Source organism: Chlorocebus sabaeus, chromosome 2 (genome assembly GCF_047675955.1).
Source record: "Chlorocebus sabaeus isolate Y175 chromosome 2, mChlSab1.0.hap1, whole genome shotgun sequence".
Lineage (NCBI taxonomy): Eukaryota > Metazoa > Chordata > Mammalia > Primates > Cercopithecidae > Chlorocebus > Chlorocebus sabaeus.
In genome coordinates, this window is record NC_132905.1 from 12,324,306 (window position 1) to 12,349,298 (window position 24,993).

General features: G+C 47.3%; 1 protein-coding gene across 2 annotated transcripts; it reads left to right on the forward strand.

The window, feature by feature from the left end:
- The first annotated feature begins 2,369 nt into the window (after positions 1 to 2,369).
- Positions 2,370 to 21,368, forward strand: SALL4 (spalt like transcription factor 4). 2 transcript variants are annotated; one of them, XM_008013907.3, is made up of 4 exons: positions 2,370 to 2,601; positions 12,567 to 14,897; positions 15,768 to 16,048; positions 19,018 to 21,368. In XM_008013907.3, the coding sequence occupies exons 1-4, from the start codon at positions 2,472 to 2,474 to the stop codon at positions 19,435 to 19,437; spliced, it is 3,162 nt and encodes a 1,053-aa protein (XP_008012098.1). In that variant the 5' UTR covers positions 2,370 to 2,471; the 3' UTR covers positions 19,438 to 21,368. The 2 variants fall into 2 exon arrangements, with proteins under 2 accessions (XP_008012098.1, XP_037838565.1); XM_037982637.2 differs by having other exon boundaries at positions 12,567 to 13,586.
- Positions 21,369 to 24,993: the final 3,625 nt, after the last annotated feature.

Consider the following 24,993-nt stretch of genomic DNA (forward strand, 5'->3'; position numbering starts at 1 on the left):
AACTGGCTCCTGGCTGGAGTTCTTAAACTGGAAGTAGATTCAAAACATGTACCGTGTCCTGCTTTTCTTGATATGACATTTGTGGAAGGTTTCCATTTGAGGGAAACTTCTTGACTTCATCTGTTGGAATGATTTCCGAAAACCCAAGATTTTTCTAGGACACTTTAGGTTTAACATATGTTTACTGTACTCCGATTTTTCTTCTTTAGCTATCTTGTCTATATTCAGCTATAGTTGGAAGACAGGTATTAGGATGTGATAGAATTTTGGAGTCAGACTTAGAAACTGACCGCCATTTTAGAAACTGACCACCAGCTCAGCCAGTTTCTAATTAAGTCACTTCCTGTCTTTGAGCTTCAGTTTCAAAATGGAGAGGACAATAGGGCCGACCTCCACTGGAAGATAAAACTAGGCGGTGTGCATTTATTTAATGCAGTCTGTGGCATGTACAAGGGGTCAATCAATTATTATTACTATCACTTGGAGAGTCAAGTGGCACAATTTTATCTCATTCTAAGGCTAACATGTTACAACTATCATCTACTAAAATAAATATAAACTATATAATAAATGAAATTTTTCTTAACCCAATAATATTTTTTGAGCCGTAAACCTACTGCACATTCGTTTAGATTTGTAAGTTAGATCTCCTGCCACACTACCTTACACAGAAAAGGTGTTGAGAATATCGGTAGATTAGTCAGCAAGGAAGGTGCTAATTGCCCTTTTTACTCAGTATCATTATTCTAAACTGCTTCCATGTATTATTAAACTAAATTCTTACCTTTCCAATCTGGCTGTTGGGTGTAATTCTGTCTTACTTGCTTTAGATGTTATACATAAAATAAGGCAAGACTGTTTCAGAGACTCAAAAATTGAAGGTTAATCTTCCTTCAATAAGTTTTTACTGATGGCCACGAATATAAAAAAGATGATCAAGCTGATTTATTTTCTGCCTTGGGTTGTCCAAATACCCAGGTGAACACATTGATGAGCCCAGCATTCCATTTTGCTTGTATTCCTGATGAGTTTACAAGCTGGGAACGTGATGAATAACTAATCAAGAGAATGCAATGCACAAATGTGGAGGGAGGGTTTATATCTGCACAGTCCCTTACAATGAAGTAAATGCCAAACAAAGACGCATGCCCAGAGCAGTTATGGAAAGACCAATCAAAGACTTAGCAGGTTGATGATTTCATCATTCATTTAGCATTTATTGAGCATGTACATTGCGCAAAGCAGTTAGCCAAATTACATATACAGGGATTTATGGTATAAATGTATATACATGTAATATACACACACACACAAGCCCAACTTTAAAAAATTCCAGGCCTCATGTGTCAGAATGATACAATCACTTTGAACCATACACCTTTTCTGTAATAATGTGCGTATTGCAAAAAAAATTCCAATAGTGATTAGTAACAACCAGATACTGTGACCGTGCCCCATTACCATTCCATGAGAGATGCAAGAGCATTGTCTCAGTAATAAAATATGATGTTATCAGGCATTTATGGCTCCTGGGGGAAAAAATGCAATTGCTTGCTGTTTTGATATTATCTCTGACTATGCTTGCTTATAATTTGCCATTTCTAATACTTAGTAGCCAGTCATTTTGAAGTTAAAAAAAAAAATCAAGGTTCACATCGTAACCACAAACCAGTCTTTGTGAACAGGAATCCTGGAGGCTATTAATCAGCTTTTAAAAGAGGTAAGTCACGGTGGTGGTGGGGTAATCTGAAATTTTGGAAGTTCCGAGCTCACTTTAAGAGTTGAGATGGGTGGGAGGGCCGAAAACACCACTATTCATCATTCTTCAGTTATCTCGAGACTCAACTTAAACATTTGTAATCAAAAAGATGGGAGGGGACACGGGTCACATCTCAGGTTTGGGGGAGTGTGTGTGCGTGTAGATGTGAAAACTGAGCCAAAATATTCCAGTATGAAGAGACCTCCCTTCTCGGCTGGTGGACATCAACCTTACAAAGTAATCTTTGGAGCATACTACCAAATACACCCGTTCCAAAACTTTTACTTACGCTCCTACTTTTTAATAAGTACGCATTTCCCCCCATTTTCTTCTCCTCTCCAAGGACTCAGATAGTTGGAGCGAGGATGGGTCCCCCTCTGATTTCGTCTCCGCCCCAGCCAATCTGAGCCCGGATGCTAATTAGCTGCGCTCCCCTGATGAACACGCCTTTGTCACAAGTAGGCCCGGACTACAAAGCCCAGAATGCCTCGCCCCTCCCTGATCAATGAGGGCTTATTTAAATGATCTCTGAGGTCTTGGACCCAGGCCAATCAGCTGTCAGGGCTCATGATAAATCGCAATGCATTATTGATAATAATAATTACTGGGACATGCGCGTTCCGGCCGAAGGGGGGTAAATTTCCCAACTCCAGGAATTTGTGGCGGAGAGGGCAAATAACTGCGGCTCTCCCGGCGCCCCGATGCTCGCACCATGTCGAGGCGCAAGCAGGCGAAACCCCAGCACATCAACTCGGAGGAGGACCAGGGCGAGCAGCAGCCGCAGCAGCCGACCCCGGAGTTTGCAGATGCGGCCCCAGCGGCGCCCGCGGCAGGGGAGCTGGGTGAGTGGGGCTGGGGCGCCCGCCTGGGGAGGGGAGCTTCCCGGACGTACGCGGGATCCTCGAGGGCGCGGGCTTCGGGGAGCGGGCCGCGTCCAGCGCAAATTCAGGAACCGAGATTTGGGGGCTCAGTGCCCGGGAGGAGAGGTCGCCTCCTCTCCCCACCACCCCGCCTTTTGCACGTTTCACACTTTTTTCTTTTCCCCTCTTGTGTAAGTTCACCCCCAGCTTTCTCCCCTTATTGTAAAATTGACCCCCACTCGCTCCTCCGTTCTCCTCGCTCCCGAAAGGTTCCCTTCTCCTTGTCCTCTGCCCCTCACTTAACTGGTCCCACTCCCCTCACTGGTGTTCCCCCCTCCCTCGCGTCGCTCTCAAAAGAAAGAACCCCGGGGGATCCTCACCCTCTCCACCAGCCCGTGGGGGCTTTTCTTGGAGGCTGGAGGAGGGGCGCACCCCTGGAAGACCCCCCGGAGGAGGACGATCTGTTGCACGCGCCCCTCCCGGGCCAAGTGGGGGGAGGGGGCGCGACCTCTCCCACCCTCAGGAGCTGGGGTGCGGGCCACCCGCGCTGCGCAGGGGATTGGAGGGAACGGAGAGGTGGGGGAGGAGGGCTCAATGTTTCCCTTTAAAATTTTTTTCTTTTTTGGTTTTCGCCTTTTCTGCCCGGGCTGCGCCGCCTGCCGATCTTCGCCCTAACCTTTCGGGGCCTGACCTCCAGCCATCTTTGATTTCCGACTTCCTAAAAATAACCGCGGCAAGCCCGAGGGTGCGAGCCCCCAGTGGCCGGGGTGGCGGACGCGCGGCAGCCCCGCTGGGGTGCACCGGCCTCCCGTTTTGCGTGGCTTTTCTGGAGCGCTCGGCTTTCCACATTTGCGCCCTGGTGTGAAAGGGGAGAGGTGGGGGGCCAGGGCGAACTCCCGCGGCTGACCCGGCCCACGCTTCCGCGGCCAGCGTTTCCCGGATCGAGGGGAGTTCGGGACTCCAGCCGCGCCGGGAGCGGCGGGGCCAACTCTGTTCCCACTTCATCACTTCACCGCAGAGGTTTTAGGAGCGAGGCGGTTTCCCACTATCTCGTCTCCATCCCGGCCCGCCAAATCGTCGCCTGATAAGTTTTTAGCGTGCGCGTGGGGGGAGGGGGGATTTGTAGCCTACTCTCCGGCCTTGTTCGTCGCTCCGCTCCCCGCCTGCTTTCTAATTTCCCGGCGGCAGACGGGTGTGCGCGGTAACCCCGGAGGACTCTCAGAGCCTATCTCTGATGCCCGGGGTTTCCCGAGAAGACGGTCGCCACTTTTTGGCTTCCGTACCCTCCACCCTTTTTGTCGGAGACCGAATGTAATACATTTCCCAAGTTTATAATAGGTCAATAGAATCCCCCGTTTAACATTTTTCCAGGGCAAATTAAAAGGATCGACTTGACGGAGGGGACGGCTGGGCGTTTTCGGGGCGCCGGGTGGTCAGCGCAACGCGCACCCGAGGTCCCAGGCGCCTGGAGGGACTCTCTTTGTGCCTTGGTTGGGGGCGGGGTGGGGTGGGGGTTGAGGGGAGCGTGAAGGCTTCGTGGCCTGGCCCACCTGGAACAAAAGGGTTAACCCTCAGCCCGCCTGCTTCCTTCGGAGAGGAGGGGCGAGCTCCTGGCTCTGACCCCTCCCCTGGTCCTACGCTGACCTCCCCTTCCCCCTTCATTTTGGGTGGGCGCACACACGTGGGGCTTTTGGTGGTGTTTGGCACCTTTAGGGAGGGAAGCTTGTTACGGGAGGGCTTCTGAAATTAACGATGTTGGAGTTTGGAATCAGAGTCAACCTGAGCTGAGCTAAGACCTCAGGCCTGGCCGTGCGCTGCCACTGCGATTTGGGAGGGAGGGGAGTTGGCTATTGATCACCAGGATTGTCGCGGACAACCCACCCGGCCTGCGCGCGGGCGCCCCCTGGAGGCCCAGCTTGAAGCATAGCCCTTTGCTGGGAGGCGGGGTCCCTTCGCAGGTGCTGGCTCACACCTGGTGGATGGGACCGGTTGCGGGGGTGAATGGAGAGTACTGGGCTGGGCCAAGGATGGGCACCCCAGGGGATTCGTGCCGGTCGCCTGCGTGATCGCCGTCTGTGCCCGCTGTTCTTTGCCAAGTTTGGAATTCTTGGTATTAACTCCTGGCGGCTAGAATGTGTTTGCAGAGCCTCCAATTTCTTCCTTGGGACAGAAGGTTGTTTTCCCAAGCAGTGCGTTTGTAATGGCTGCGTTTGGGTTCTTTGCATTTGATCTGCCTAAAATTATATAGTTAGATATATAATTCAGACATATATATCTAACTAGGATGTATATGTCTTACATCATTTTTTAGAATGCAGATTGAGCTGGTCTTATTTTGCAAAGCCATTCGAGAATACGGTTTTCGAGGGAGGAAAATGACGTCTGGCGATCAATTAACAGATCAAAAAATCTGCAGGTGGTCGCGGGGCTAACACTACATACAGGAAAAATTAGCATTTTCTCAAAAGAGTTTCAAATGCCCTTTGTGCTAAACTGGATTACAAACATCAACGATTAGGATTCCCAAGTTTCGAATAACTTCCTATTTCCAATTACCAAAATGACCCAGGCTGGCTAGAAGGATTTTGAGGTTAGTTAACGTTTCAGGCTAGCTTTCTACGTTAGACTTCATCTGGGTTTCCCATAGGGAGAGAAGCTACAATTTGCCAAACAGCTCCTTTTGTTGAATACAAATGTGCAGTGCACAAGCAAATGATACTTTGTCATTCGTGCTGCTGTTGGTGAGTTTCCTCCTGGGCTGTGGGTTGGGGAACCATCTTGGGAGGCTGAAGGCAGTTAGCATTTCCTTTTTTTAAAATGTGAAGTTTACGTTGATGCCTAGGAAGTCAGGTTTTAGAATGGGATCCACATTCCAGTGTGGCTGTGTGACTTTCAGCTGTGTAACCTTGAAGCCAGCTTGGTGTTTTTTTTCCTCTGAGTTTTTGGGTTCCTCCTCTATATAGTGGTGATAAAATGCCCTGCTTAGATAATTTCAACTATAGAAGGGCTACTATGAATTGGGAATGTGATCAGTACTAATTTTGTTCAAAATACCAAAATGTTTTTATTTGTGTTTATTGTGTCAAGATGGTGTTGAGCTGCCACTTGAGGCAATTTAGCAGAAACGGCAGTGTGCTGCCTGCCAGACACCAGGCTGGGGGACTTGAGTGCGCTATCTTTCATTCAAGAAATTAAAGACCAAAATTGATAGTCATATTTTTACTTATTTGAAATTGCAGCACCTGTTTGAAATGGCTTTGCCTGTGGTGTCTTGTCCTGCTTGATGTCCCATGGTGCCTTGTTCTACCTCGCCCCAGAGTTCAAGGAACTGTTTTTTGTTTTTTTTAAATAGCCTTAGGCCAGTTGGTGATGTGATGAGATTTTCTTTTTGGCATCTTTGACAAGGGAGCCATGACGGGTGCTTGGCGGGTTGGGTTTGGTGGCTTCTCTTCTGCCATCTTAAATGTTGGGATGTGTCTTCACATGGTTTAGATGAAGAGGTCCCAGAAATAAAACAAAGTTGGAGTTTGGTTGGCTTCTCTGGGTTGTACTACCCTGGAAAAATGAATGGCAAAAAGAGTTCCAGAAGTTCTGTCTTCCTCATCACCTTTAGCCTACAGTACTTTTGACTATTTTTTTAAATGTCTAAACATTTTTAAAAGCCACTAAATCCAGATAAGAACTGCATCACCAGTCACCGCAATCCCCCCCAATCCCCGCCCCAACGAATTGTATGTCTGTGTCAGGTTTTGTTCAGGGGGACTCTGGAGACTGGCGACAAAAACCCCTGCCCTGATGGAGTTTACAAACTTGCCTGATCTCTAGTTGGGGCAGAGTGGGACACTTCCCTAACCTTGGAAGCAAAAAGAGGTCACACGCCTTAGTGCCTAGGAAACTTTCTTTGAGCCATTTACTCTTTTTTTTCCTCTCCAGCAGAATCCCTGAGTTTTGGTTCAAAGCTGTTTGAAACTTTGCCTTTTTTAGATGTTAACTAGGTAGAAACTTAAAGTCTAATTTGCCTTCTATGACTTGAGTTGAAGGCTTTTTGACTGCTAAAATTAAACCGCTAAAGAGGCACTTTTCTTTCAACTGGTTAAATACTTAAGAAGGCACATAATTTCCTTTTGTTTTTTGGTAAGCAATTATCCTGGGGGTGGGGGAGGGTAGAAGATGTGTGCTTTACATAATCTACTCATTGTAGTTCTTTAAATGTAGGAATGAAAAAAAGATAAGCTTGAGTCATAATGCTTTTATCAAGATATACGGGTTTTACTTTTTAAGCATTTCCGTGTCTCCAGAATTTGATTGGTCACTAGTAGATGAACTTTCTTCCTATACAATAGTAAGAGTATTTTCTATCCATTTGGCAGTGATTGAATCTAAGACCCCTGCTGGGTTTACTGCATTCTTCCAACTTATTGGATAACTAGATGCTGCAAGATAACATTCCTAAAATTCGGGGTGGGGGTGGGGTGGAGAAATGGAAGAACTAGTTGCTGTGTAATCCCTCTGAACTTTGCTTTTTTTCCTTTGGGGTTAACTTAAGCATGTCCAGCAATTGTTCATAACAGAATCTTCTTACTCCTCGGCAAATACAGTTTCGGTATTTACCAGTGGCGGCCTGGATGTAGAAGCACTTTTTACTGCACAAGCAAACAGAGCTGCTCCTGTTTTAAGACTCAAGTGGGATGTTGCTGGTGGAGGCTACAGAAGAGGCGAGCTTGTGTATACAGCAAAGGCAAGCTGGTATTCAGGCTGTAAATCACTCTTGGGAACTGCTGGATCCTTCTAGGGGAGGGAGCTTAACCTTTTTTGTGCCATAGATCCCTTCTCAGTGTAATGTATAAAATACATAGACGACCAAGGAAATAAATTACGTTGAAATATAGTCATCAAAAATGAAAACATTTTTCACTTAGTAATATCAGCTACTTTATTAATACAATAAATAACAAGATCTAATAGCCCGTCAGATAACAAGAATTTCGAAGTTGTAACAACTTGTAACACTGTATGAAAATATTTGTGGTCTCCACTGATGACAAAGTCACAACTATTAATACCACTGTGGTATGTTCCTTATATTCATCCTTGAACGAAATGTTGAATTTTAGTTCAGCTAAGTGAAAATTAGTATTTTTTTATCTAATTTCATAGACCCCCTGTTTAAAAATGCCTGTGTTAAACAGAACATGTATATTTTCATGTGATATTTTCTCATGACATATATTTTCACATGTGATACATTTCAAGTGATATTTTCACCAATGCTATGAAAACATTTTATTGATATTACAGTGGTTTGTGACCTTCCAAAGGACGTAAATGTATATAATATGTTTGTGATGTTAGAACTTTATAAGGGAGGAGCTATTAGGGAAAAATAACTTAAAAGCCTCCATAGAGGGGCAAGATGAAAAAGTTTCTCCCATAGAGGGGAGAGACTGCTCTAGAAGAAACCATTAGGAATTGGGCCACTCATTTTAGTGCCGTTAAATAGTATTTAAGTCACCTCTGTCTTCTAACTAGCAAGCAGTATGTCATCTTGAGCCACTTAGTTCCGAGCCTGTTTTCCACATCTGCAAAATAGAAACAAAGGAGCTTGTTTGATTATGTGGCTATGAAGATAAGTGACTGGTCTGGGCATGGTGGCTCACGCTTGTCATCCCAGCACTTTGGGAGTCCGAGGCGGGCGGATCACAAGGACAGGAGATCGAGACCATCCTGGCTAACACGGTGAAACCCCGTCTCTGCTAAAAATACAAAAAATTAGCCGGGCGTGATGGTGGCGCCTGTAGTCCCACCTACTTGGGAGGCCGAGGCAGGAGAATGGCGTGAACCCGGGAGGCAGAGCTTGCAGTGAGCCGAGATTGCACCACTGCACTCCAGGCTGGGCGACAGAGCGAGACTCCGTCTCAGAAAAGTGACTTAAGGCAAGGGTGTCTAATCTTTTGGTTTCTCTGGGCCACATTAGAATAATTATTATCTTGGGCCACACATAAAAGACATGGACACTAATGATAGCTGATGAGCTTAAAACAAATTGTAAAACTATCTTACATTTTAAGAAGGTTTATGAATTTGTGTTGGGTTGAATTCAAAGCTGGCCTGGACCTGGGCTGGACAAGGTGTAAGACAAGGTACCTTAAGGTATAAGAGTATGAAGTATGTTTTTGTTCTTGCTTGGAGAGGTTGGTGGTGGTTAGCTTTTGGCCTCTAAAAAGCAGAATGGAGTGGTTAATGTTTTTGCATGGGCTTTATTGAAGGTTTTTTTTTTTTTGAGAGACAGTCTTGCTCTGTTGCCCCGGCTGGAGTGCAGTGGCACAATCTTGGCTCACTGCAACGTCCGCCTCCTGGGTCCTGGTTCAAGCAATTCTCCCAACTCAGCCTCCCGAGTAGCTGGGGTTAAAGCGATGCGCATGCCATCACGCCTGGCTAACTTTTCTATTTTTAGTAGAGACAGGGTTTCACCACGTTGGCCAGGCTGGTCTCAAACTCCTGAACCCAAGTGATCCACCCACCTTGACTTCCAAAGTGCTGGGATTACAGGTGTGAGTCACTGTGCCCAGCCTTGGTCTCCTTTATTTCTGGAGGCTATAAAGCGTTCGCTTTTTCTGCACCCTAATTTATTTAACCAAAATCTTACTGACGACCAAGGTGCATCCATTTTTGTTGCTGTTTGTTAACATGAGAAATGCTGCAAGGAATATCCTAAATCCTTGCAGCATTATCCTAAATCCTTGCAGGAATATCGAGGAAATACCTAAAACAGGAATTGCTGGGTCAAAGGAAAATTGTACTAAAATGAAGATGTTCAGATGACTTGCTGAAAGAGCTGTATCCATCTATACACTCCTACCAGTAATACGTATTTCCTTCCCTAAGAAGAGAAACTGTTTTAAAAAGTTTCACTTAACATTCTTGACACATAATTGTCAAAATTGCTTTTCTAGAAAGATAGTGCCACCTAACACTCCCACTTAGTGCTGGTTTCCAGTCTTGGGAAATCATACAGATAGATACTATTTATCTGAGAGTTGGTGGTTCCCAGATAAATAGTTGCCAGGGTTCTGGGAATTGACGAGCATTTTTATCTTGATCATTGAAATGAGGCAGATTCGCAGCGGTATTGGGGCTTAAGGAGAGTTTGTGCTGGTATCTGCTACTGGAACTCTACCTGGAAGTAGCAGCATCGCACTGCATCCTAACACTTTCAGAGCAACTTCTGGAAGTCCTAGAAATAAGACAGGAATGGGTGGTCTACTCCCACCCCTTCCTAACCAAGGCAACCTCCCAGGCTCTCCTGTCCTACCTTAACATCTCTGAGAGGAAAGAGAGTTGCAGTCTTAACAGAAGAAACATGATCAGAAGGGTACAAATGAAGGGTTCCAATAGAAGGTGTGAGAACTGCATGTCTGGGGTTTAATACTGGCTCTGCGGTTTACTTGACATGTTACCTTGGGCAAGTTCATGTCCTCTGTGCCTCAGTTTCCCCTTCTGTCAAATAGGGTAATAGTTTCTATTTCAGAGTTGTTAATATAATAACATACATTGTTTAGAATCATACCTGGCCACATACAAAGTAAGTGCTCGAAAGTTATCTGTCAATAACTTTTGTTATGTTTCACAAGTCACATTATTTCTCAGAGTCTCTGTTTTTCACATCTTTATTTTTTCATTGTTTTTTTTTTTTTTTTTTTTGAGATGGAGTTTCGCTCTCGTTGCCCAGGCTGGAGTACAAGGGCGCAGTCTCAGCTCACTGCAACCTCCGCCTCCCGGGTTCAAGCAATTCTCCCGTCTCAGCCTCCTGAGTAGCTGGGATTACAGGCATGCGCCACCACGCTGGGCTAAGTTTGTATTTTTAGTAGAGATGGAGTTTCACCATGTTGATCAGGCTGGTTTCGAACTCCCGGCCTCAGGTGATCGCCTGCCTTGGCCTCCCAAAGTACTGGGATCACAGGTGTGAGCCACCGTGCCCGGCTTTTTTCTTATCTTTAAATGGAGCTGATATTTAATAGGATTGAATGATTACAGTGTGGGCATCTGTGGGTACAAAATCTGAATTATAGGAAGATAATGGGGCTCATCTTTTCACCATTGGGCCCCCAACCCCTGCTTTGCACATAGTAGGAGGTCAGTATTGTGGAATGAGAGGCATTACATTGTTTTATTGTGAGGCATCGTTCTCCTCAGTCCTGGTTGAATCAGTAAATCCAGGCATCTAATCATCGAATCACGAGGTTGTCATCTCGTGATTATGTGTGCTCAGTAGGCATTCTTAGGGATGAACCCACTTGCCTATCAATAACTACCTGTTATTGGTAGGCAAGGCCAGGTTGGCCCTGGCCAGCTTTCTTAACTCTGGCCCGCCAGACCTGCCCATGGCTGTTGTCTCTTCCCCTGACCCACCCCCAGCCTACACATAACTTGCAAGACTTCATATTGTGACCCAGTCTGAAATAAGTAAAGATTAAACCAGTTTGTTAAGGCCATGCTTCAAGATCAGTCCTTCCTGGAAACCCGTTGGTGGACTGTGCTGTCAAAAGTCCATGGATTTGGCTGGATGCAGTGGCTCATGCCTGTAATCCCAGCACTTTGGGAGGCTGAGGCAGACGGATCACTTGAACCCAGGAGTTCAAGACCAGCCTGGCCAACATGGTGAAACCCCATCTCTACTAAAAATACAAAAATTAGCCAGGCGTGGTGGCGGGCGCCTGTAATCCCAGCTTCCCAGGAGACTGAGGCATGAGAATAGCTTGAATCCAGGAGGCAGAGGTTACAGTGAGCCAAGATTGGGCCACTGCACTCCAGCCCTTCCTGGCCTTTTCCTTGTGCATTTGTACTTTGTTTGTTTTGTTTTCAGACAGGGTCTCACTCTGTCACCGGGGCTGGAGTGGCTTGACTTCTCAGGCTCAAGCGATTCTCCTGCCTCAGCCTCCTGAGTAGCTTGAACTATACATGGACACCGCCATGGTCAGCAGTTTTTATCTTCTTATTTTTTTGTAGAGACAGGGTCTCACTGTGTTGCTGGTTTCGAACTCCTGGCCTCTCAAAAGTGTCCTCAAAGTGCAGGGATGACTAGTGTGAGCCACTGCACCCAGCCACGTTTGTACATTTCAAACACAGGTTTTGTTTTAAGCAAAATGGTCATGTTGTACATATTGTCGCGCAACCCATTTCTTTCACTTAATTTCTATGGCACAGAAATTCTGCATACTTCTTACACTATGGGTGGGTGGGCAAAAATTTACTTCTTTGCTGCTGTGAACGTTTCTGACAAAACAAACAAAAAAACCTAGATCATTGTAGGCTTGTGTGAATGTCTTCTGTGGTTTAGATTCCTAGGCTCAGCTGCTGGGTCGGAGGTATGCCTGTCTTTGTCCTGTGGCCCCAAGCTCCATTGATATCTTGGTGATGGGGTATACCAGAGAGGACAGCGGGGAGGTGAGAACAGTGACGTAGTCTTCGCCAGGCGTCTTGTGTAAAGGACGCCGGCATCTGGCTAAAACGTAGTCCCAAGTTCGGAGTTGCAATGTGTAGGCTGGCACTAACCCTAAAGTAAATAAGCTCCAGTTACAAAAGAAATTCAGGGATCAGTGTGGTTTGTTTTTGTTTTTGTTTTTGCCCTGTTGCCCAGGCTGGAGTGCAATGGCGCGATCTTGGTTCACTGCAACCTCTGCCTCCTGAGTTCAAGCAATTCTTGTGCCTCAGCCTCCCGAGGAGCTGGGACTACAGGAGTCCACCACCATGACTGGCTGATTTTTCTGTTTTTAGTAGAGACAGGGTCTCACCATTGTTGACCAGACTGGTCTCGAATTCCCAACCTCAGGTGATCTGCCCACCTCAGCCTCTCAAAGTGCTGTGATGATAGTCGTGAGCCACTGTGCCCAGCTCCCCCCATATCTTTTACTTGGGCAGAGTCCTTAGCTTTTTCTGTCTTGTTATAGGTGCTCCAGTGAACCACCCGGGGAATGACGAGGTGGCAAGTGAGGACGAAGCCACAGTAAAGCGGCTTCGTCGGGAGGAGACGCACGTCTGTGAGAAATGCTGTGCAGAGTTCTTTAGCGTCTCTGAGTTCCTGGAACATAAGAAAAATTGCACTAAAAATCCACCTGTCCTCATCATGAATGACAGCGAGGGGCCAGTGCCTTCAGAAGACTTCTCCAGAGCTGTACTGAGCCACCAGCCCGCCAGCCCCAGCAGTAAGGACGGTCACAGGGAGAATGGCGGCAGCTCAGAGGACGTGAAGGAGAAGCCAGGCGCGGAGTCTGTGGTGTACCTAAAGACAGAGACAGCCCTGCCACCCACCCCCCAGGACATAAGCTATTTAGCCAAAGGCAAAGTGGCCAACACTAACGTGACCTTGCAGGCACTACGGGGCACCAAGGTGGCGGTGAATCAGCGGAGCGCGGATGCACTCCCTGCCCCCGTGCCTGGCGCCAACAGCATCCCGTGGGTCCTCGAGCAGATCTTGTGTCTGCAGCAGCAGCAGCTACAGCAGATCCAGCTCACCGAGCAGATCCGCATCCAGGTGAACATGTGGGCCTCCCACGCCCTCCACTCGAGTGGGGCAGGGGCCGACACTCTGAAGACCTTGGGCAGCCACATGTCTCAGCAGGTTTCTGCAGCTGTGGCTTTGCTCAGCCAGAAAGCTGGAAGCCAAGGTCTGTCTCTGGATGCCTTGAAACAAGCCAAGCTACCTCATGCCAACATCCCTTCTGCCACCACCTCCCTGTCCCCAGGGCTGGCGCCCTTCGCTCTGAAGCCGGATGGGACCCGGGTGCTCCCGAACGTCATGTCCCGCCTCCCGAGCGCTTTGCTTCCTCAGGCCCCGGGCTCGGTGCTCTTCCAGAGCCCTTTCTCCACTGTGACGCTAGACACATCCAAGAAAGGGAAGGGGAAGCCCCCGAACATCTCCGCGGTGGATGTCAAACCCAAAGACGAGGCGGTCCTCTACAAGCACAAGTGTAAGTACTGTAGCAAGGTTTTTGGGACTGATAGCTCCTTGCAGATCCACCTCCGCTCCCACACTGGAGAGAGACCCTTCGTGTGCTCTGTCTGTGGTCATCGCTTCACCACCAAGGGCAACCTCAAGGTGCACTTTCACCGACATCCCCAGGTGAAGGCAAACCCCCAGCTGTTTGCCGAGTTCCAGGACAAAGTGGCGGCCGGCAATGGCATCCCCTATGCACTCTCTGTACCTGACCCCATAGATGAATCGAGTCTTTCCTTAGACAGCAAACCTGTCCTTGTAACCACCTCTGTAGGGCTACCTCAGAATCTCTCTTCGGGGACTAATCCCAAGGACCTCACGGGTGGCCCCTTGCCCGGTGACCTGCAGCCTGGGCCTTCTCCAGAAAGTGAGGGTGGACGCACACTCCCTGGGGTGGGACCAAACCATAATTCCCCAAGGGCTGGTGGCTTCCAAGGGAGTGGGACCCCTGAGCCAGGGTCAGAGACTCTGAAATTGCAGCAGCTGGTGGAGAACATTGACAAGGCCACCACTGATCCCAACGAATGTCTCATTTGCCACCGAGTCTTAAGCTGCCAGAGCTCCCTCAAGATGCATTATCGCACCCACACCGGGGAGAGACCATTCCAGTGTAAGATCTGTGGCCGAGCCTTTTCTACCAAAGGTAACCTGAAGACACACCTCGGGGTTCACCGAACCAACACGTCCATTAAGACGCAGCATTCATGCCCCATCTGCCAGAAGAAGTTCACCAACGCCGTGATGCTGCAGCAGCATATTCGGATGCACATGGGCGGTCAGATTCCCAACACGCCCCTGCCAGAGAATCCCTGTGACTTTCCGGGTTCTGAGCCAATGACGGTGGGTGAGAACGGCAGCACCGGCGCCATCTGCCATGATGATGTCATCGAAAGCATCGATTTAGAGGAAGTCAGCTCCCAGGAGGCTCCCAGCAGCTCCTCGAAGGTCCCCACGCCTCTTCCCAGCATCCACTCGGCATCACCCACGCTAGGGTTTGCCATGATGGCTTCCTTAGATGCCCCAGGGAAAGTGGGTCCTGCCCCTTTTAACCTGCAGCGCCAGGGCAGCAGAGAAAACGGTTCCGTGGAGAGCGACGGCTTGACCAACGACTCGTCCTCGCTGATGGGAGACCAGGAGTATCAGAGCCGAAGCCCAGACATCCTGGAAACCACATCCTTCCAGGCACTCTCCCCGGCCAATAGTCAAGCCGAAAGCATCAAGTCAAAGTCTCCCGATGCTGGGAGCAAAGCAGAGAGCTCCGAGAACAGCCGCCCTGAGATGGAAGGTGATAGAGCTTTGGATTTAACTTATGTCCATTTTGGGCTCAAGGTCATCAAAAAGGAACCTGGGTTGAACTTTACAAACGGAGAGTATGACTTGAAGCAGCCCCTTCTATAGGGCAATGAGCTTTTCTGTGCTTCTGGGTAGAGGGCAATAGTAACTGCCACTATCCTAGTAATGAACATGCTTTTTGTTTATGGTGGTCAATGCAAAATGGGTATGGACACATACCTTTTTTGTTGGTTTTTATTTTTGTCTTTGAACCCCTTGGGACATAGGGGTAGTCTTTCTATTTTGTTAGAGTTTTTTTCTTTTTGTTTCTCTACACTGATTCTGTATACGGGTGTCTTAAGAGTATGTTTGAGGAAGTGGCCACTGCTTTTTGACCACTGAAATAAGCCATGGTCCCCTGACTCTGAGGCCCCACTGCCTGATGTGATATTCACAAATTAACCGCTCTTGAAGCAGGGAAGGATGAACCCATTTTAAATGCACGTATCTACTGAGAGGTGACTGTTGATGTCGTTAATGGTAAAATAAGGGAAAAGCTGTATCATAGAATCAAAGAAAGATGGTGTCTGGGCATATACTTTAAAGGTAGTTTCTTATGTAGAAATTTGAACTTAAATTAGATATGTGTTTATATGTTGCCCATACCTTAAAAAAAGCCCAGAGTGTGGTACCTTTTCCCAAGCATTTGAGGCTTTCTTCTTTGTGCAGATAAACAATTCAAAGGAAGGTGTTAATTTCTTACAAAGCCAGCTCCAGACTCTCAAACTAGCAGGCAGTTATCTGTAAAGATCTCTTTGGCTTTGAAGAGAAAGAATGAATGTTGGATGATAAAGGTCTGGCTTTTTTCCCCTCTGTGTACTAGGTCGGAGCAGTCTCCCTTCCACGTTTATCCGAGCCCAGCCAACCTATGTCAAGGTTGAAGTTCCTGGCACGTTTGTGGGACCCTCAACATTGTCCCCAGGGATGACCCCTTTGTTAGCAGCCCAGCCACGCCGACAGGCCAAGCAACATGGCTGCACACGGTGTGGGAAGAACTTCTCGTCTGCTAGCGCTCTTCAGATCCACGAGCGGACTCACACTGGAGAGAAGCCTTTTGTGTGCAACATTTGTGGGCGAGCTTTTACCACCAAAGGCAACTTAAAGGTGGGTTTGTGTGGGCTTTCAGCAGGATGGGGGCTGGGCGCTGAGTGTCTTCTCCTTATTGGCACAATCCGTGATGAGTTCTTCCATCCTTCCATTCCTCTGGGAGGCCGAGGTGGGAGGATTGCTTGAGTCCATGAGTTTGAGACCAGCCTGGGCAACATAGGGAGACATCGTCTTTACAGAAAAAACAAAAATCAGTTGGGCGTGGTGTTGCATGCTTGGGTCCCAGCTAATTGGGAGGCTGAGCAGGGAGGAGGTAACATAAGGAGACCCTGTCACTACAAAATAAAAATTAGCTGGGCGTGGTGGCATGCGCCTGTAGGCCCAGCTACTTGGGGGGCTAAAGTGGGAGGATTGCTTGAACCTGGGATGTCGAGGGTGCAATGTGAGCTGTGATCACACCACTGCACTCTAGCCTGGGCAAGAGAGTAAGACCCTGTCTCTTAAGAATTTTAAACTCTTATGAAGCTGAAAAGGGCTAGGCACAGTGGCTTACGCCTGTACTCCCAGCACTTTGGGAGGTGGTGGTGGGAGGATCACTTGACCCCAGGAGCTGAAGACCAGCCTGGGCAACATAGCAAGATGCCATCTCTACAAAAATTAAATTCATATAAATAAAAAAAAAAGAAGCTGAAAAGGATTTCAGAACTTGAAAGCCAGACAGGAAAAATAATTAAGGAAAGCAGCCAGATGCTAGTAAGTTCCCTTCTTTAGCAGAAGCCTTGCCTACCACCCTAGATTAAATAGCATCCTATTTCCACCATGGCCTTCTGTAGCTTTCCCAGCCAGATACATTTTTCTCTGTAGCAATTATTAGACATTGATGTTCTATATATTTAGATGTCAACTGCATCAGGGTATGGTCTGTTTTGCTCTGTCACGCAGGCTGGAGTGCAATGGCACAATCTCGGCTCATTGCAGCCCTCTGCCTCCTGAGTTCAAGCAATTCTCCTGCTTCAGCCTCCCGAGTAGCTGAAATTACAGGCACCCGCCATCATGCCCGGCTAATTTTTATATATTTTTTAGCAGAGATGGGGTTTCACCATGTTGGCCAGGCTCGTCTCGAACTCCTGACCTCAGGTGATCTGCCCGCCTCGGCCTCCCCAAGTACTGGGATTACAGGCGTGAGCCACTGCGCCCTGCCCACAAATTGTTTTTAACTGAAATTTTTACTTAAATAAGTATAGATTTTCACTGGACTTTTGAAAAGTAATAGAGATGTCCTTGTATGCTTTGCCCAGTTTTCCTCATTGGTAGCACTTTGCAAAACTGTAGTATCACATTTTAGCATAATCAGGATATTGACATTGTTGCAATCAGCATATTCAGATTTTCCCATTTTACTTCTACTCGTGTGCATGTTGTGTACTCTACAGTTTTATTACCTGTGTAGGTTTGTGCATTTTAAAAATGTGAACTCTAGGCTGGGTGTGGTGGCTCATACCTGTAATCCCAGCACTTTGGGAGGACAAGGGGGGAGGATCACTTGAGGCCAGGAGTTCGAGACCAGCCTGGGCAACATAAGGAGATCCAGTCTCTACAAATAAAAATAAATTAGCTGGGCATGGTGGTGCACACCTGTAGTCCCAGGTACTCAGGAAGCTGAGGTGGATGAGTCACTTAAGCCTGGGAAGTTGAGGCTGCAGTGAACCGTGCCACTGCACTGTAGCCGGGGTGACAGATTAAGACTCAAGAAAAAAAAAAGTTAACCCTGGCACTTGGATCAATGCCCAGCATATAGTAGGTTTTCACGTAGGTACACCCATGATTGGTGGAACAGAGTCAGTTGGAGACTATAACCCCATCTTGGTTGCTCTGGGGAGGAATGTTCGTTAGGTGATACAAGAAATCTGATTTTCTTTTTTTTTTTTTTTTTGAGACAGAGTCTTGCTCTGTTGCCCAGGCTGGAGTGCAGTGGCCGGATCTCGGCTCACTGCAAGCTCTGCCTCCCAGGTTTACGCCATTCTCCTGCCTCAGCCTCCAGAGTAGCTGGGGCTACAGGCGCCTGCCACCTCGCCTGGCTAGTTTTTTGTGTTTTTTTAGTAGAGACGGGGTTTCACCGTGTTAGCCAGGATGGTCTCGATCTCCTGACCTCGTGATCCGCCCATCTCGGCCTCCCAAAGTGCTGGGATTACAGGCTTGAGCCACCGCGCCCGGCCAAGAAATCTGATTTTCTAAATGTAAAGTGCAGACAGTCCCTGACTTAAGATGGTTTGATTTACAATGGTATAAAAGTTGAGATGCATTCAATAGAGATCAGACTTTAGGTACCCATACAACCATTCTGTTTCTAGTTTTCAGTACAGTATTCAATCACATGAGCTATGAGCTATTTTTTTTTTTTTTTTTTTTTTTTTTTTTTGAGACGGAGTCTTGCTCTGTCACCCATGCTGGAGTGCAGTGGCATGATCTTGGCTCACTGCAAACTTCGCCTCCTAGGTTCAAGCAATTCTCGTGCCTCAGCCTCCCGAGTAGCTGGAATTACAGGCATGGGCCACCATGCCTGGCTAATTTTTGTATTTTTAATAGACAGGGCTTCACCATGTTGGCCAGGCTGGTCTTGAACTTCTGACCTCAAGTGATCTGCCCACCTCGGCATCCCAAAATGCTGGGATTACAGGCGTGAGCCACTGTGCCCTGCCTACATGAGCTATTTCAATGCTTTATTATAAGTCTTTGCATTAGATGATTTTGCCTAACTGTAAGCTAATGCAAATGTTCTGAGCATGTTTGAGGTAGGCTAAACTGAGCTATGATGTTTGGCTGGTTAGGTGTATTAAATGCATTTTAGACTAAGAATATTTTCTACTTTCAGTGAGTTTATCCGGGCATAACCCCACTGTAAGTCGAGGATCATCTATATGTTAAAACACTGGGTAGAATGAAATCCATATGCAGATTGATTCTTGGCTTGCCAGTGAGCTTCAAATCTCTATTTTGATAAAAACCTTTCTGTCCTATTCCCGTAGGTTCACTACATGACACACGGGGCGAACAATAACTCAGCCCGCCGTGGAAGGAAGTTGGCCATCGAGAACACCATGGCTCTGTTAGGTACGGACGGAAAAAGAGTCTCAGAAATCTTTCCCAAGGAAATCCTGGCCCCTTCGGTGAATGTGGACCCTGTGGTGTGGAACCAGTATACCAGCATGCTCAATGGCGGTCTGGCTGTGAAGACCAATGAGATCTCTGTGATCCAGAGTGGAGGGGTTCCTACCCTCCCTGTTTCCTTGGGGGCCACCTCCGTTGTGAGTAACGCCACTGTCTCCAAGATGGATGGCTCCCAATCAAGTATCAGTGCCGATGTGGAAAAACCAAGTGCTACTGATGGCGTTCCCAAACACCAGTTTCCTCACTTCCTGGAAGAAAACAAGATTGCGGTCAGCTAAGCAAGGGAGAACTTGCGTGGAAGGAGCAATGCAGACACCGTGAAATCTCTAGAATCTGCTTTGTTTTGTAAGAACTCATCTCCTGTTTTCTTTTTCTTACTGATATGCAAATGATGTTTACCATGGTTGTGACCACAACCTCAGGCAAGTCCTACAATCACAATTGTTGCTATGCTGCTTTGCAAAAAGTTGAAAAAATAAAAAAATTCATACCAAAACAAATACAGACTGTTTTTTTTGAGATGGAGTCTCGCTCTGTCACCCAGGCTGGAGTGCAGTGGTATTGATCTCGGCTCACTGCAACCTCCCCTTCCCGGGTTCAAGTGATTCTCCTGCCTTAGCCTCCCAAGTAGCTGGGATTATAGGCGCGTGCCACCACGCCTGGCTAATTTTTGTATTTTGAGTAGAGACGGGGTTTCACAATGTTGGTCAGGCTGGTCTCAAACTCCTGACCTCGTGATCCACCCGTCTTGGCCTCCCAAAGTGCTGGGATTACAGGTGTGAGCTACCATGCCTGGCACTTTTTTTTTTTTTTTTTTTTCAATTTTGGAAAGAAGCGGGTCTTGCAAAGTAGCTTTGTTACTTGTGACAGACGTATACGTAGAACCTTTGTACAACCTAGAATGACTTTTTCCAAAGACTTACCTATTTCAAGGTAGAATCGTTGGAACTTACTGAACAACAGTGGAAAAGACAACTACACAGCCTAATTGAGGGGAGAGGGGTACTGTATACTTATACGGTAACTGGACGCGGGTAAAAGGACAAGGTCTGTCATCTCTTTAGGGACCTGTTTTATATGCCCCAATCCTGTCCCCATCTTGTTTGTTTATTTTGAATGTACTTAAAAAAGGAACAACAACAAACTAGGGTTGTAGAATTATAAAATTGCTTCAACCTTAGAACCTTAAGTAGGAGGCCCTCAAATGGACTTAACGTTAGTCCTTAGGGAGTCAATGTATGTGTTGCTGCTTATTTAAATAAAGTTCAGTTGGAGCCCCGAGAGTGCCAATGTTTTCCCCACACCTCTTAGATGCCTTCCTCTTCCCGAAGCCTAGAAGAGGTGGGCACCTGAGCGGGGAATCTCAGGTGACTTAGTTTGCCAGTGCCTACTCTATTGAAGAACTGGGTTTTCATGCTCGAGGAGAAGCTCGTGGAAGGGCGTGTTTCCCATCACAGGTTCACATACTGATTGTTTTTGTTGAATTTCCTTGGTGCGACTTATGCCAAGTAATTATGAAGATTTTTTGTTTTGTTTGTTTTCTTGCTGAATATTTCATGAAGGCTACGAAGTTAGAACAGGCAAGTCCTGGGTGTGAAAGCTTTAATTTATCTACCTCATTTATTTTTTATTTTTTGTAGCCATAGTGTCTGTTTTCCTGTTTTAAGACCGCTGAAGTATTCCCAGGCCCTGTCTAAAACCTAAGAGTTGATGTATTGGTGGGAAGAGGTGAACGTTCAAGATGATTTTGTGATGCCTTTTTTTTGTGTAATTTCCTTTTGTATACATGATACTGAGCAAACGAAACATTGCTCTTGGTTTAATAAGAAGGGAGAAAGAAAGAAAAAAAACTAACTTCTGGGAGAAAAGTCTTTCCCCTCTATGTGGAAGGTCCTGATGGAAATATGCATCCAAGACGAATAGCCAAAGTGTTGTTCTTCATCGTTGCACCTGACTTTAGGATCCCGCCCACCCCCCCCCTTTTTTTTTTGCCAAGTTGTGCCTTTCCTTCTGGAATTGTCAGTGAACACGATAATAGTACCTGTTTACACTGTGAAGTGGATATTGTTACAGAAAACACACCAGTGGCTTTCTCACTGTTGAGCTAATAATGCCTTGTGAATGTATGATCCACGGAGAAACCCCTGTAGTTGTACCTGCTGATGCTGTCTGTCTGTTGGAAAATAAATTTTGAATGTTTTTTTTTTTCTCACCCAGGTGTATATGGAAGTTTTTCTGGTACTTTCTGTTCTATACCTGAGAATGTTTACTTGACAATCACTTCCAGCTGCCTTGTGACACTCTTGTTCCTACAGTCAAAAGGATGCAGACGTGGTTATGTCCATGCTTGCCTCACTTTTCTTTTCTTTTTTTTTTTTTTTTTTTGACAGTTTCCCTCTTGTTGCCGCTGGAGGGCAATGGCATGATCTTGGCTCACTGTAACCTCCGCCTCCCGGGTTCCAGTGATTCTTCTGCCTTGGCCTCCCAGTAGCTGGGATTACAGGCATGCACCATCACGCCCGGCTAACTTTGTATTTTTTTTTTTTTGAGACGGAGTCTCGCTCTGTCACCCAGGCTAGAGTGCAGTGGCTGGATCTCAGCTCACTGCAAGCTCTGCCTCCTGGGTTCACGCCATTCTCCTGCCACAGCCTCCCGAGTAGCTGGGACTACAGGCGCCCACCACCTCGCCCGGCTAGTTTTTTGTACTTTTTAGTAGAGACGGGGTTTCACCGTGTTAGCCAGGATGGTCTCGATCTCCTGACCTCGTGATCCGCCCGTCTTGGCCTCCCAAAGTGCTGGGATTACAGGCTTGAGCCACCGCGCCCGGCCTAACTTTGTATTTTTAATAGAGACAGGGTTTCACTATGTTGGTCAGGCTGTTCTTAAACTCCCGACCTGAGGTGAACCCGCCCACCTCGGCCTCCCAAAGTGCTGAGATTACAGGCGTGAGCCACCGTACCCGGCCTGTTTTTTCTTTTTTTAAGACAGGGTCTCACTCTTTCACCCAGGCTAGAGTGCAGTGGTATGATCTCAGCTTACTGCAGCCTTGACCTCCTAGGCTCAAGGGAGTGCAGTGGCTCGATCTTGGCTTACTGCATCCTCCGCTTCCCAGGTTCAAGCAATTACCCTGCCTCAGCCTCCTTACTTGGGATTACAGGTGCCCGCCACCACACCTGGCTAATTTTTGTATTGAGTAGAGATGGGGTTTCAGCATGTTGGCCAGGCTGGTCTCGAACTCCTGGCCTCAAGTGATCCATTTGCCTCAGCTTCCCAAAGTGTTGTGATTGCAGGCACGAGCCACCTTGCCCAGCCTGTTTTCTCCCCTCTCACATACTTCAAACATCTTTCCAAGGTAAAACCCAATTCCGGTTAATCCTGTAACATACCTGCAATTACGTAACAATGATGTCTAGTCATCTATTGACAATACCGCTGGTGTTTACCCATAAACTTCCCTGTCACTCAGGCTGCAGTATAGTGGCATGATCACAGCTGACTGTGGCCTTGAGCTCCTGGACTCAAGTGATCCACCTCAACCTGCAGAGTAGCAGGCACACACCATCACTCCCAGCTAATTTTTTTTTGCAGAGATGGTCTCACCATGTTCCCCAGGCTGGCCTCAAGTGATCCACTGGCCTTGGTCTCTCAGCGTGCTGGGATTACAGGCGTGCATGAGCCACTGTGCCTGGCCTCGTGAGCTTTTTTATTTTGTTTTTGATTGCCTTTGGGGTATTTCTTTTCTTATACTTGAGTTCATTTCCAGGGTAAATTCCTGCTTGGGATATCTGGGGAAAAGATTATCACTGTTTTTGTGTGTGTTTGCTGTTTTCTGTAACACTGTGTGTGTGTGTGTGTGTGTGTGTGTGTGTGTGTGTGTGTGCGCGCGCGCCATTCCTCTCGGCCTTAATCTTTGAAGTCAGTTCTAAAGGGTAGATTGTGATTGTACCTATGCAGGTAGAGTATACCCACATAGTGTGATCATAACTTTGTTTTGTCAGTTACTGACCACATGTACAACAATGGTCCCATAAGATTGTAATACTAATTTTTACTCTACCTTTTCTGTGTTAAAATATGTTTATAGATCGGGCACGGTGGCTCACGCTTGTAATCGTAGCACTTTGGGAGGCCAAGGTGAGTGAATTACCTGAGCTCAGGAGTTTGAGACCAGCCTGGGCAACGCAGTAAAACCCCGTCTCTACTAAAATGCAAGAAAGTAGCCGGCCGTGGTGGCATGTGCCTGTAATCCCAACTACTCAGGAGACTGAGACAGGAGAATTGCTTGAACCCAGGAGGTAGAGGTTGCAGTGAACCAAGATCATGCCATTGCACTCCAGCCTGGGCGACAGAGCGCGACTGTCTCAATATAAAAGAAAAAATAATTAAGTACCAATTAATTTTTTAACGTCCGCCTCCAGGTTCAAGTCATTGCCCTGCCTCAGCCTCCCGAATAGCTGGGATTGTAGGTGCACGCCACCACGCCCAGTTAATTTTTGTATTTTTAGTAGAGACGGAGTTTCACCATGTTGGTCAGGATGTTCTCAAACTCCCAACCTCAGATGACCCACCCGCCTTGGCTACCCAAAGTGCTGAGATGACAGGCGTGAGCCACCGCGCCAGGTCCAAGAAGACACCTTCCGTTTTGTTTTGTTTTGTTTGAGAAGGAGTTTCGCTCTTATTGCCCAGGCTGGAATGCAGTGGCGCGATCTTGGCTCACTGCAACCTCCTCCTCCCAGGTTCAAGCGGTTCTCCTGCCTCAGCCTCCCAAGTAGCTGGGATTACAGGTGCCCGCCACTATCCCTGGCTAATTTTTGTAATTTTAGTAGAGATGGGGTTTCACTATGTTAGTCAGGCTGGTCTCGGAACTCCTGACCTCAGGTGATCCACCCACCGCAGCCTCCCAAAGTGCTGGGATTACGGGTGTGAGTCGCTGCGCCCAGCCGACATCTTCCTAATATAAAAATGCAGCTGGGCACGGTGGCTCACACCTGTAATCCCGGCACTTTGGGAGGCCGAGGGGGGCAGGTCACCTGAGGTCGGGAGTTCAAGACGAGCCTGACCATCATGGAGAAACCCCATCTCTACTAAAAATACAAAATTAGCCGGGTGGTGCATGCCTGTAATCCCAGCTACTCAGGAGACTGAGGCAGGATAATCACTTGAACCCGGGAGGCGGAGGTGGTGAGCCAAAATCATGCCATTGCACTCCAGCCTGGGCAAAAAGAGCAAAACTCCGCCTCAAAGGAAAAAAAAAAAAAGCAAGGTAAGGCAGTAGATCTAGCTACAATAACTGAAGTAGCTACACTAACCAACAGATTTTCAATGCAGACACGACAGTCTTCTATTGGAAGAAGATGCCATCTAGGACTTTCATAGCTAGAAAGGAAAAAACACCTTGCTTCAAAGGACAAGGTGACTCTTGTTAGGGGCTAATGCAGGTGGTGACCTTAAGCTGAGGGCATGCTCGTTTACCATTCTGAATATCTTAGGGCCTTTAAGAATGATGCTATTTCTACTCAGCATGTGCTCTGGAAATGGAATAACAAGGCCTGGATGATGACATATCTCTCTTTGCTTTTGTTTTATTTTGAGATGGAGTCACCCAGGCTGGAGTGCAGTGGTGCGATCTTGGCTCACTGCAAACTCTGCCTCCTGGGTCCACGCCATTCTCCTGCCTCAGCCTCCTGAGTAGCTGGGACTACAGGTGCCTGCTACCACCCCCAGCTAATTTTTTGGGTTTTTTTTAGTAGAGACAGGGTTTCACTGTGTTAGCCAGGATAGTCTCCTGACCACGTGATCTGCCTGCCTTGGCCTCCCAAAGTGCTGGGATTATA

Excerpts from the sequence above, each read along its gene's own strand:
- SALL4 (XM_008013907.3), top strand. The coding sequence starts at position 2,472 with ATGTCGAGGCGCAAGCAGGCGAAACCCCAGCACATCAACTCGGAGGAG. Across the intron at positions 2,602-12,566 it reads GCCCGCGGCAGGGGAGCTGG|GTGCTCCAGTGAACCACCCG; the intron begins GTGAGTGGGGCT and ends GTCTTGTTATAG. Across the intron at positions 16,049-19,017 it reads CCACCAAAGGCAACTTAAAG|GTTCACTACATGACACACGG; the intron begins GTGGGTTTGTGT and ends CTATTCCCGTAG.